Raw genomic sequence first — 11704 nt, 5'->3', positions numbered from 1 at the left:
CAGTATGTTGAGCTCTGAGGGCCACCGTAGTTTTGACTGTTACATTTCAGTTTTTCAGGTTCCAAATGTGACATTTTTAACTGTTGTTTTGACCAAAATAGAAACATTACTGTCATATAACATAAAAAGCTGATTTAACCAGTGAATGTTTTTGATGGCAGGTTGTTAATTTTCTGTTAAACAACAAAGTGATTAATTTACTAATTCAGTTCTAACATTGTTTATCTAAAGGGCAAAAGCACACAATGTCATGAATTGGCAAGACACAGTGTCCATCAGCAACTTGAAAATTTACTCCTTCAATAGACCCAGTTTATCTCTGGCTCTTACTAGTAAGAAGTTTGCCGAGCGTTAGATCAAGGTTAACCCTGCAGGATCTAAACGTGTATTGGCGCAGCTTTGCCACAAGATGGCAGCATGATATAAGTGACATGTTGGTACCCTTCGATATCTCCCTGCTGCTCTGTTGATGACTTGAACACACCACACCACTAGTAATTAATCCAATATGATGATGATCACCCATTTTTGATTGTGTTTCTAGCCTCCTCTCCTCTCCTCTCCTCTCCTCTCCTCTCCTCTCCTCTCCTCTCCTCTCCTCTCATCTCCTCTCCTGACCCATAGGAACTTGAACCACTCCCTTCCACACATCAGCACAATTAAATTTCTCCCTCTCCTCACATTTTTGACTGTCATGTTCTCCCACAGTCAGGTTAGTCTGTCCCTGGACTGTTAGGGAATGTATTTCTGAATATTTTCCTTTTGAACAAGCCAGCCCCAGCGCCCCGCAGAATCCTTAGCATTCGCTTCTTTGGATCTGGCAAGGTGGAATATGCTATTTGCCTCTAATAAGTAGCATGTTTTATTGGGACCCTGGGCTTGAGCCCTTCATGCTAGTGGGAATATATAGAATTTGATAAACGATTGGAGTGGTCTGTTCCACAATTACTCATGTGCTGCGGTGTTGTGAAACAGCCTTTTGGATTCTATGTATATGTGTGCAGGGAGCAGTGTTGAAATAGTTGCTGAAACAAGATACAGTGGAAATGTTTGAACACCTTTGTAAATTCATCCCACTGGGGGTTTCCTGCAGATGATTGGCAGTTAAAGCCAAACAACTGACCCATGTCACAGTGGGATGATTGCTCACAAATTGCTGCAATGTTCTTGTGAATCAAAAATGATGTCATAGCAAATGATTTAATAAGGAATGGCCTTTTCTTGCACTTCGTAAAACGCTGTGGCTGTAATCCGCGCTGGATTCAGACTGTTTAAGGGGATTGTTGTTGTTGTTAACTCCACAAAGTACTGATGAGGTCAGCTCCTGAATTTTTTTTTCACGAGTTTTAATTGTTGGTATAAAATAAAACTTGTAACAATTTGTCATGCATGTTCGAGTGGAGGAGCTGTAGCTGCACAATGTTAGTGCCTGAAGTCTGGATCACATTTAAGCAAAATAAATGTCATCCCCCTCATGGCATCAGGACTGTGTGCAACCAATCAGTGCCATATAACTATCTATGCCAGTTTTACTTCTAGTTGTAAATAACTTCAATTAGTACCAATCATATGCAGCGTGGGTCTGTTTGAACCAAATTCAGCTCAGAGCTGGGGACAGGGAACCCTAGTTGTCCCTCTGCTGATGCCATTAATGGCTTCAGGACAACAGCCAACACTTTAAAGTTGATACAGCGGGGCTAGAAATGTACTCGCATGACGGGAAGTGTTTTGGAAACTTCACCTCTTCAAAGACACTGATCTCACAAATCATAGCAGATACTGAGTGATTTGTTGAATATAACTCAAGGCGGAGGGAATTGTTTCTTGTTTGTTGAAAGAGGGAAATGTCACAAATACATCTGAAATCAAAATAGTCCCCAAAGGCCACAACCACTAATTTGACAAACATTGATTTTTGTGTGTGTGTGTGAAGTCTGTCAGATAGTTCTTTCACTACATGAGTGAGATGGAAACGTGGATAAGAGTAAAACCTCCTGGAGTGTGGCATTGAAGTGTGAGTCTAGTGTAAATATGTCCACCAGAGAGATCATTTTATTGATAACACATACCTTATTTGACTTTTATCAGATGGAGGAACATCTGCTTCTCTGTTGCAATGTTTAATCGTACTCCAAATGTGTGAATCTTCTAAAAAGATCATGATGCTACATCACTGACTGATAAATCAATTTGATCAGCCTTTTCTGTATAGTGGAGCGATCTCTCCACATGCCTTTGGTACACAGTGATATTTTAAACAAGCTCAATATAGGGACAAAATGTAATTTGCAATTAGTGTCAGAAATAGTGGTCTAAATAATGGTTAAAATATTTGTCTTTTGGGTCCATATTCTAGATATTTGGGGCCATTGTTAAGAGTTGCAGAGTTAATTTAATTTAACTGCATTGGTAATTCTTTCTTCTGGTTCTTGTTTCTGATAATGATTTAAAGCAGGTAAAAACATGTGGTGTGGTTGTTGACCAGATTTTGGAATCAGGTCATGTAAGTTGAGGCGCAACATATTTTCTTCCTCTGTCTCCTCTTCCTCTTCTGTACAGCTGCTGATCTGTGAGCTATGAAGCCCAAGACTGGATCATAAAAAAGGGCACACCATAAATAAAACCGCAAGAAGCTCTCTTTAAGCACCAGCATAAACATATCCTACTACGAGAGATCAAACTGTCTCTCTTTACTGTAAGATGAATAACATGTAGCAGAGGAAGATGATTATGACTCTGTATGATGACTTTTCTTATTGTATATTATGTGTTTGCTGTTGTATAACATATTTATCGTCCTTGTAGTTGCTGTTATGGCCTCATATCATTGGATGTTTGTGTTAAGGATTGTTTATAATGTTAATATATGTTGCCCAGTGTGCTGTTTGAGATGAGAATTAGAAATAGACTGAACTTGAACACAAATAAAAAAAAATAAAGTGTAGTGTAGTAGCTTTGTTCTGTTCATGTTTGTTCACATAGCCCATGACATAAGGCATCAATAGCTACTCTTTGAATCCTGATTTGAGGAACTGGGGATTTTATAGGAGTTTTGTTGTGGGATGCATTCTCATGTTTTGGAGAGAAATGATAGTTAAGTGGTGTTTGTCTGGAGTGAAACAGAGAGATGACAGTGTCTTTCGCTTGTCCTGACAGATGATGAACTCCCCAGTGTCTGGTTCGCGCTTCAGACACTTTGGTCTTTGCTCTGGAGAGCTGTAACCAGAGTTCCGCTGAAGAGGTCGCGCAAGGACTTCTGAAGGAGTCCAGCCTGTGCGTCAGTGTGTGTGTGTGTGTGTGTGTGTGTGTGTGTGTGTGTGTGTGTGTGTGTGTGTGTGTGTGTGTGTGTGTGTGTGTGTGTGTGTGTGTGTGTGTGTGTGTGTGTGTGTGTGTGTGTGTGTGTACGCGCGTGTGTGAGAGTGTGTGTTTCATTCAATGAAACGCAACACCCCGCTCCTCTGTCTGAAGCCTCTTCGGAAACAGGTTTGATTATATTTAAAAGCTTGACCCGGGAGAGAAACCCAAACAACTGTCTGTTCTAATATTAGCAGTGCGACTGCGGACTACTATGAATTCTATTATTGTCTGGGCTGGGATATATTCCAAAAGGCAACTATCATCAAAAGATTTACACTTTTGCCTGCAGTTGGTGGAAAAAATATCAGTTACCGCCAAGTAGCCCAGTACTCTTAATTTGAAGGACTGGTGGAATGCCCCCTTAGGTATGTTGGCTGTGGGCCTGCTTGATTGAGCACTAATAGACTAGATTTTGATATATGAATAAAAACTATTATTATTATTATTATTATTATTATTATCATCATTATTATTATTATTACTTATTATTAATAATAATATGATAATATGCATCCCATGCGTAAAAACAAGTTATCTGCCTCACACTGATGTGATGTGATGTGATGAGAAAACTAAAACGAATAAAGTGAAACACTTGTAACATTATTCTCCATCAAAACCAAATTCATATCTACCGCCATATTATGTGTTCTTTTTCTGCCCGGGTGTTAAACTGCATAACAGCAAAAATATCCAAGTTTGGTGTTTCAGTCCAAATCCACGCTTTCATATTCTTTAATTGTTGTGGCGAGGGAAAGTTGCTTGTAACGATGTCACCTGATTAGGATTGAAAAAACTTTGGTAAGAAAAAAAAAAAATCTCCCCACCCCCACAGAAGAGGAGACCGCCCACCAGAGACAGTCAACCCGAGACCCCTTATAGATTTAAAAAGAGAGGCTGCATTCTCAGACTGACACTTATTCAACACTGCCACCTTAAGCAGATTACTTTTGCGCTGTCTGTGTCAAATACGTGGTTCACTTTGCCTCTCCATCATGTTTAGGATGCTGAAACACCACCTCCACCCGGGCATTTTTCTCTTCTTCATATGGCTTTGTCACCTCATGGAACATCAAAAAGTTCAAGGTAAGCTTCTCTTCATCAATTTTCTTTTATTGCTCTCCGTTTTGGAGAAACTTCGACTGCTGTCAGCCGCAAACAGAAAAACGCGCACGAGTGTCGGGCTACTTGCTCCAGCCAGCCGACCAAACTTTTCAAAGTGAGCAGCCTCTGTTTTTTCCACCGCTGATAAAACTCTTGTCTACATCAGACGGTGCGTGCGTAAAGTGTCCATAAAACAGGTGCCATATGGGACACTTCAAAGTGAGACTATATGGCAAGTTTTTGCAGCCCTCGCCAGGCGCACACACTTGAAACCGCCACGCCGTGTTGGTGGCAGCGTCAGCCTCCCACAATATCTGAGCATATTCTGATACTTTTGTATGAGCATTCACTGTCTCGCGGTGTTGTCGTCCAACCTGGAAACTTCAGAGTGTCCACTATGACTTTATGGGCGTGTTATTTATATATATATGTATATATTTTAAATCGCACTCAACCATTCAGCATTGTGCAAAATAAAATTGCAATAATATTCTTATCTTGTGACAAAAAAGAGTAAAACTGGAGACTTTTGCACCCATCGCTCTGGTTGATTATATAGTTCAAATATATACAGTGCAACTACAGTCTATGTCTTCAGTTTAAGAACCACACTAGTTCATGAGCACTTCATGTGTGTCTGTGTCGCTGTAGGCATTCTGCTCTTGTCTGGATCTAATGATATTTTTCTGCCATAAATATAGAATAACGATTACGTTTCTTTATTTCTTATTTGCACGTGTTTAGAATGAACTTTACTCCGGTTTCTTGGTAAAGGAGGGATTGGCTGATTGTTTGGTGGGTGTCTGTCTGGGATATTGTCATGAGGCGCTGGAGACGGTGGTGTGTTTAGCCTTGTTACCTAAAGACCGTGGTGGTTTTCTGAGGGAGATTGGCTGCTATGTCTAGACGCTCCACTTTCTGTCCAGTGATAACAAGGAGACTCTGGGAATAAAGGACAACCCCCCTCCCTCTCTCCCTCCCTCCCTCCTTCCCTCCAAAGATTCTTATTACTTTTTTTTTTGTTTGTGGCTGCATTGTACGGGCTGTCACTCACAGATGGGATAAGCAAGTGTTAACAGTCTACCAAAAAAAAAAAAAAAAAAAAAAAATCAGACAAAATACTGCCGGGAGGGCGAAAGGGGAGGGAGGGAGCGTCTCGGATAATACAGGCTGCGTGAGTGTCTAGTGCGTCTGGGTCAGCGGTTTTCAAGCGTTCAACATGCGACAATCGAGGTTTTCTTGTGTTTTTTTCTGTTTACAGCTGGGAACTGCTGGTTGCAGCAGGGGAAGAACGGGAGGTGCCAGGTGCTCTACATGCCGGGAATGAGCAGGGAGGAGTGCTGTCGTAGTGGAAGACTGGGGACGTCCTGGACCGAGGAGGACGTCCCTAACAGCACGCTCTTTAGGTGGATGATCTTCAATGGCGGAGCCCCAAATTGCATACCATGCAAAGGTGGAGGTGCACTCATTTCCCTTCGTTTTCTCACAATAAACATCCCCAGTCATTTCGTGTCATAAATCCTGTTTACGCACACCAAAGTGCGTAATGGTCTCTTTAAGTGTGTGCTTCATGAGCCAGAGTGATTTTACGCACAGGGCCAAACGCTTCACCAGCATCACTTAACGCAGACCTTTTATTTTAGAAACCTGTGATAATGTTGACTGTGGGCCTGGCAAGAGGTGCAAGATGAACAGAAGGAGTAAGCCGCGCTGCGTGTGCGCACCAGACTGCTCCAACATCACCTGGAAAGGACCGGTCTGCGGCTCAGATGGGAAGACCTACAAAGACGAATGCGCACTGCTCAAGGCGAAATGCAAAGGCCACCCCGACCTGGACGTGCAGTACCAGGGAAAGTGCAAGAGTAAGTCTACATTCTGTCCACGCATGAGACTCCACGTTTCTTAAAGAAGAATCCAGCGGGTTGTGCTCGATGTTTCTTTCATTTTCACGTCAGCTTGAGTAAAACAATAAAAAATAAAATCTTCATAATTGCTTTGTCTCGACAGAAACGTGCCGTGACGTCCTGTGCCCCGGCAGCTCCACATGCGTTGTGGACCAGACAAATAACGCATATTGTGTGACGTGTAATCGGATTTGCCCCGAGGTGACGTCGCCCGAGCAGTACCTGTGTGGAAACGACGGGATCATCTATGCCAGCGCCTGTCACCTAAGAAGAGCTACCTGTCTCCTCGGCAGATCTATCGGAGTGGCCTACGAGGGGAAATGCATCAGTAAGTCTGCAGCTACAGGGACGTGAGAGCATGAGACTTTCGCTCCCTGTGCAGCGCCTCCAGCCACTGACTTTGAATATTATTTGAGTGTATTTGCTTCCTGGCCAGCTCTGCAGTTTTTCACTGTTCACTTTTGCCAACATTCCACTGAAGAGGGGGTCTCAGAGAGAGAGAGAGAGGGAGAGAGAGAGTTTGGTAGTTGCTTGTGTTTGCTCAAGAAATGATAGACATCTTATTATTTCCTGATGTTGGCAGCACTATCCCATATGGGAGAGAGCGAAGGAGAGGGGGAGGGAGAAAGAGAGCAAAACAGGGGAGTGCTGGGGGCCATGAAGACATGCTTCAAGTTAATATTTGAGTCAGATGGATTCTTATCCAGAAAGCAGTCAATCTAAGTCATGTAGACTCTAAAATGCTAATTAAAACATGACTTTTTGTTCCCTGCCACAAGAGCTAAGCCTATAAAATAGGATTTAGTTTTTATTCCTAGCTTAGGTCTTCAAAAACTCAGCAGTCATCTGATCCTGCTTGAAAAGCGTTCATGATAATCCATCTAATCAAAGATTTCCTCTTGTGCTGATTTCTTCCTCTCTCTCCCTTTCTTTCTCACTCTCTCTATCTCTCTATCTCTCTCTCTTTGTAGAGGCCAAGTCGTGTGAGGACATCCAGTGCAGTGCCGGGAAAAAGTGTCTGTGGGATGCTCGAATGAGCCGGGGTCGCTGCTCGCTGTGCGATGAGACCTGTCCGGAGAGCAGGACGGACGAGGCGGTGTGTGCCAGCGACAACACCACGTACCCCAGTGAATGTGCCATGAAGCAAGCTGCTTGTTCTATGGGTGTGCTGCTGGAAGTCAAGCACTCGGGATCTTGCAACTGTAAGTAAATGACAAAAAGCAAAAATATGAAAAAGAAAAAAAAAATCAAACAAAACACCACCCACCCTTCCCCTCTCCAAGCAAAAGACAATATTCCATGTTGCTTTCCCAACAAAAACCTCCCCCCTTGAAAGTGCCCCCCCTCCCAAACCCAAACTCTCCCCAAACTCCCAGCCCAGCCACACCACCAAGCACAGCTTAAGCAAGCAGAAAGGACTTGGGAATGGAAGAACTTGCATGACATTGTCTTTGTCGCTGGCTTTTGTTCTTGTGTTCTTGTTTTTTCTTTTAGTTTTTTAAATTCCTTTTTCCAATTCTTCTGCAAAACAAAATAACAGGAAGTTTAATGAGAAAACACAATTCTATATCAGCAGACTAACCAAGAGTCTGGGGAAAAAAGCTAACTTCATTAATCTAATAATAAAGGAGACTAATTTTGTTTGCAGTGGAACAATCCTGATATTTAAAAGTAGTTACGTTTATGGCCATGCCTGTGACCTGCAGGAGCAGGTTGCTTTAAATCTTATCCCACGCAGGTGTTTAAGCAGTAACGGTTGATTTTTATGATAGTAGTCAAATCTTTACAGCTTGTAAATTCCATGCTCACGTTGCTAATTTCATAGAAATGGTGTATTTGTATTGTTTTTCTTTTGTTGCTTTTTGGCTGTAATCAATCAATTCAAAATGCACTGCCTCTTGTGACATACACCACACTGCCAACATGTCCATAAGAACATATATATATATATATATATATATAAATATATATAAACTCATATGATGTGCATAAGGTGATTGTAACATTGGTGCCATGTTAGTGACGATGACGACGGATGTTGATGTTGTCGATCACGTAGACTACCTATCTGCAGACCAGAGCGGGACGTTCATGCGCTCACCAATCTGGGGGTTGGGGGTGGGTGGGTGGGTGTGGGTGTGGGGGTGGGGTAAAATCATCAAAAATTATTAACAATAGCCTCAAGGAAGTATCAAACATACATTCCAAGTTGCAATGTAGAAGAATGTCTCCTTGTTAGTTTCTCTCTCCTGACTGAATACCTTAATGTGATGTGCCTAAGGTATGCAATGGAATCCAAGGGACCAACTTTATGATCACCTCATGAGCTAAATATAAATGTGATACTTTACAGTGTGCAGGATAAGCATAAGAAGCTTGTAGAATCACGCTCTCTTACCTCTCATCTCTTCGTAAAGCAAAAGGAGCAAAGTTAACATTTATCAGCTTAACTTTTACTGTCTGTGCTGTTTCCAGTGAATGTGTTATCTACCAGAATATGTATCAAAAATTACAAATCCACATGGATTGATGAGGGACTGCCTGTTTTTTTTTTTTTTTTTGTATTGTCACTCTTTGCTCTTGCTTGTGTGCTTTTTTTTTTGCGTTTTCTTTTTTTTTTTTTATGTGTCCGATGTAAATCTCTTCTGTAAAAAGAAAAGAACATACCTCAGAACTGTGTTGATCTCTGACCTGCTTGCTAAGTCCAGGCTGTGACACAGAGTCCTCGCTCCCTGTAACTTTGAGCCAGAAGCTAAAACAAAAAACAAAACAAAACAATAATCAGAGCAAATCCAAGAACACAAGAGCACTTCCCTGTGTTATGTGTGTCTGCTTTCAGGAATCTGCCCAAAAGAGACCCGAGCCACTGGAACCATCAGCCCCAGTGCCCTCCCCACCCCCCACCCCACCCCACCCCATCCCATACCCGCCAGTCGACCCCTTACTCCCCTCCCCACCCGCCTTGTAACCCCCCCCCTCCCCAACCTCCCATCCACCCCTTTTTTCCATCATCCCGCTTTCTTTTTTCTCATTGCAGCCCTGACTTGCTAGATTATGTAAATGGAAGTTGCATAATTGGGGATGCCACAGTAATTGTCGATGCCAAGTCACTCAGACCCTTCCTCCTTCCCTCTCACTCACTTACTCACTCACACATCGGTACAAACAAACAGATGCAATGCACACAAACATGAATAGAAACATACACACACACATTCATACAACTAAAAAAAAAAAAAAAAAAAAGGAACAAAATGGAGGCTGTGTGCCAGTGGCTTTGCTGTGAGATTTTTTTTTGAGAACATTCAGTGATATTCTGCGCTGTTGTGGTCCATATTCATACAACAGCTACCATATATTCTCCCATATAGCCATTACAGAAGACCAGGAGGAGGATGAGGAAGATGAGGACTCAGACTACATGGCCTATGTCCATTTATCTTCTATACTGGATGGATAGGCTCCCATCACTAGGGGAACAGTCCTAGGGCAAGGAATCATGTCCATACTGTACATTATGTGTATGCTTATTTATTTTTTAAAGAAAAAGGAAGTATACATATAGTTCAGTCTGCTAGATGTTTATTTATACTTTTTTGTGTTTTATAATTTATACATTTACAATGTCAGGCTTACTATCTACCATGATATATTGTGTTACCACTCATTTCCCCCCTTTTTTTGTTGTTGTCCCTTTTACTTTCTTTTTTTTATCATGAAGAAATATATTTGTCCAAAGAGAAGCAGTGTTATTTATTTGTCATGTTACCGTGTAAGTATAAGTCCTCTACAAGCTGTAAATCGCATTCCCTGAGCTGTAAAAATCTGCTTGTTTCTGTCAAATCTCTATCACAGATGTTTATGTCACACATACGTAAATGCATGTTTAGGCTGTGTGTTTATTTATTGGGAATATATCAATCATTTTATGTACATAAAGTGTTTCTGGTTTGTTTACAACTCATAATAACTGACCAAAGGGATTCTCTCAATGGTTTCGCAAATGAGCATTGAATGCAACACAGCAGTGATGTAATGGATGAAATGATGAAATGGAAGAGAAAAAAAAGAGCCATTTGTTTTTCTTTTCTTGTTCTTTGGTTATTCCTCAGTTTCAGCCCTTTAGATTTGTTTCCACATGGAGACGACAACTTTAGACATTATTCAATAGCCTTTATTTTGTCTCACCACATTAGAGCAGAGGTAAGTTTTGGATGATACTTGATTATTTTGGAAACAATGTGCCATTAACATTTGTGTGCTGTCTTCTTGCCAATGTGTTCCATATTGCTCTTGCAGAGCTAAAATAGGACTAACGTACTGCAGTACTCTACACTATATCAGACTTCATCACTTTGTTTCTTTTTGTTTTGTTTTTTCTCAGAATGCATTTTTATTTCAAACGTCACAAGAGAAATACAAAATTCTGTTATGAATATATAGTTTTGTATTTTTTATGTAAATGTCATATGTACATACAAAGTTTGATGGTATTTGTACAGATATGAAGAGTGAAACAATAAAAGTTTTTTTTTCCTTATACCTTTTCTGACCCTGTTTATTGATTTGTGAACATCTGCTGAAATAAACTATAATGTCAGTGCATTAATGCAAAGCAGAAGTTAGGCTGAGATCAAACAGTCAGATCTACACACATTATAAGGTTTAGCAATGAAATGTCTGACTATACAGACATTTCAGAGATGGACATAGTCATAGTCAGACATAGTCAGACAACGAAATTTTGTTCTATGCACACTGTGTATTTGAATGACAATAAAAGTAGGCTACCTATTCACATTTTATAAATCAGTCTGTGGAATCAATCCTTACAAGGACTGAACTGGATTTTAAACTCAATCCAGCTTGATTAAGTATTCAATTTATGCAAATGGGCCTAAATCAGACATTCCTCTCACCTTCTTGCAGTGTGTTACAATGAAACACTGACTGAATGCTCAAATAACTCAACACATTACTGCAGCACACAACAGTAGCTATTTTATGTCTACAATAAAACTTATTATATCCATATAATATTTACGTGCAATATTCTTTAAAAATACTATCATAATTTAGTTACAACATCAAAGGGAAAAACCTTGGAAGTCAATAAAACCACTGGGAAGGCTTCACAGTGTTTGAACAGTAACCAGCCTGAATAAACTTTATTATACTGAGTTATATTTGAATCATTGTTCAGTCAAAGCTAAGAGCTTAAGCGCTATTGTATAATTTTTATAGAGCTAAATAACAGAAAGAAAAAAGGAAATCCAGAAGCAAACTCCTCCGGGTGTGTTGAGCTTCTCTCTGTTAACACCCCCACCATCATCGTTATT

General features: G+C 40.8%; 1 protein-coding gene across 2 annotated transcripts; it reads left to right on the top strand.

Moving 5' to 3' along the window:
• Nucleotides 1-4282: 4282 nt before the first annotated feature.
• fsta (follistatin a) lies at nt 4283-10763 on the top strand. Of its 2 annotated transcripts, none has more exons than XM_083978866.1 (6): nt 4283-4443; nt 5723-5914; nt 6105-6323; nt 6469-6693; nt 7337-7567; nt 9737-10763. In XM_083978866.1, exons 1-6 carry the CDS (start codon nt 4353-4355, stop codon nt 9823-9825), a joined length of 1047 nt encoding a protein of 348 aa, XP_083834992.1. In that variant the 5' UTR covers nt 4283-4352; the 3' UTR covers nt 9826-10763. The 2 variants fall into 2 exon arrangements, with proteins under 2 accessions (XP_083834992.1, XP_083834991.1); XM_083978865.1 differs by having other exon boundaries at nt 5723-5920.
• Nucleotides 10764-11704: the final 941 nt, after the last annotated feature.

Source organism: Trachurus trachurus, assembly GCF_905171665.1.
Source record: "Trachurus trachurus genome assembly, chromosome: 9".
Lineage (NCBI taxonomy): Eukaryota > Metazoa > Chordata > Actinopteri > Carangiformes > Carangidae > Trachurus > Trachurus trachurus.
This window is presented reverse-complemented; position numbering and strand designations above follow the sequence as displayed.